Source organism: Opisthorchis viverrini (assembly GCF_000715545.1).
Source record: "Opisthorchis viverrini unplaced genomic scaffold scaffold11953, whole genome shotgun sequence".
Lineage (NCBI taxonomy): Eukaryota > Metazoa > Platyhelminthes > Trematoda > Opisthorchiida > Opisthorchiidae > Opisthorchis > Opisthorchis viverrini.
The window spans coordinates 1-926 of record NW_008757090.1 but is presented as its reverse complement, the minus strand read 5'-3'; the positions used below and the strand labels follow the sequence as shown (position 1 = coordinate 926).

Sequence of the window (926 nt, the reverse complement as noted above, 5' to 3'; positions counted from 1 at the left end):
CATGCGCGCCTTCGATGTTATCTTATTCAAGAGATTTATCTCAGTGTCTACACCGAACTACGAAGCGTGCTTCAAACACAGGATATAATGGGTCCACAGTGATGGCTCTCTAGCCTACAACCCTCCAAGAGAGTCTCCCTTCTCCGATTGAAAACCACTGTAATGAATGCTTGCCTTCAAACTTTAGGCAAACATGTTATCATGGCACTCCACTGACGTAATGTAACTTGCGAAGACATAGTTACTTGTCTAGGTTGCAGGCCATCATGCATCGACTGGTTGTAACACTAGCCGCTTACATTCGTCATACACTCGAGTTCGGAAGCTCAACCAATCAAGATCGTGTTCTGGATTGTCCACGCCATCTTGAGCACACCAACCTTGGTGATATCATGCTAGCTCACTCAACGTTCATCTTGTTTTTCCAGCTTTTACATCAGAAACTCTTGTCCCACGTTTTACGGGCCCCAATGTCATTTTTTGATCGGAACCCGATGGGTCGCATTCTCAATCGGTTTAGCAATGATATGGACCAGTTGGATCACAAGATTCCCGATGCATTCCTGGAAGTTCTCTCATGTTTCGGAGACACTGTGGCCGCATTGCTTGTGGTAATCATCGCACTCCGACCGTTTGGCCTCGGGTTCGGAATCATATCACCGTTTGTTGTGTTTTGTGGCCTTGTCCAATTCCTCTACCTCCCGTGTAGTCGACAAGCTCGCCGTCTGGATGCCGTAACGCGTTCTCCACTTCTTTCCAATTTCGGGGAGACAGCAGCTTCTTCTATAGGGGTCACAGTGGTTCGGGCATTCGGTCGCACAGATGAGTTCACTGCAGCGGCAGACCGTTTGACCGATCAAAATGCGGTACATTCATTTCTACGATTTGCCAGCAATCGTTGGCTTGATGTACAGTTGACGGTGAGT

General features: G+C 47.7%; 1 protein-coding gene across 1 annotated transcript; it reads left to right on the top strand.

Moving 5' to 3' along the window:
* Positions 1–266: 266 nt before the first annotated feature.
* Positions 267–926, top strand: T265_16095 (hypothetical protein; the record flags this gene model as incomplete). The annotated part of the gene is made up of 1 exon (XM_009179606.1): positions 267–926. A coding segment is annotated over one exon (660 nt), but the record flags the coding sequence as incomplete, so codon positions are not given.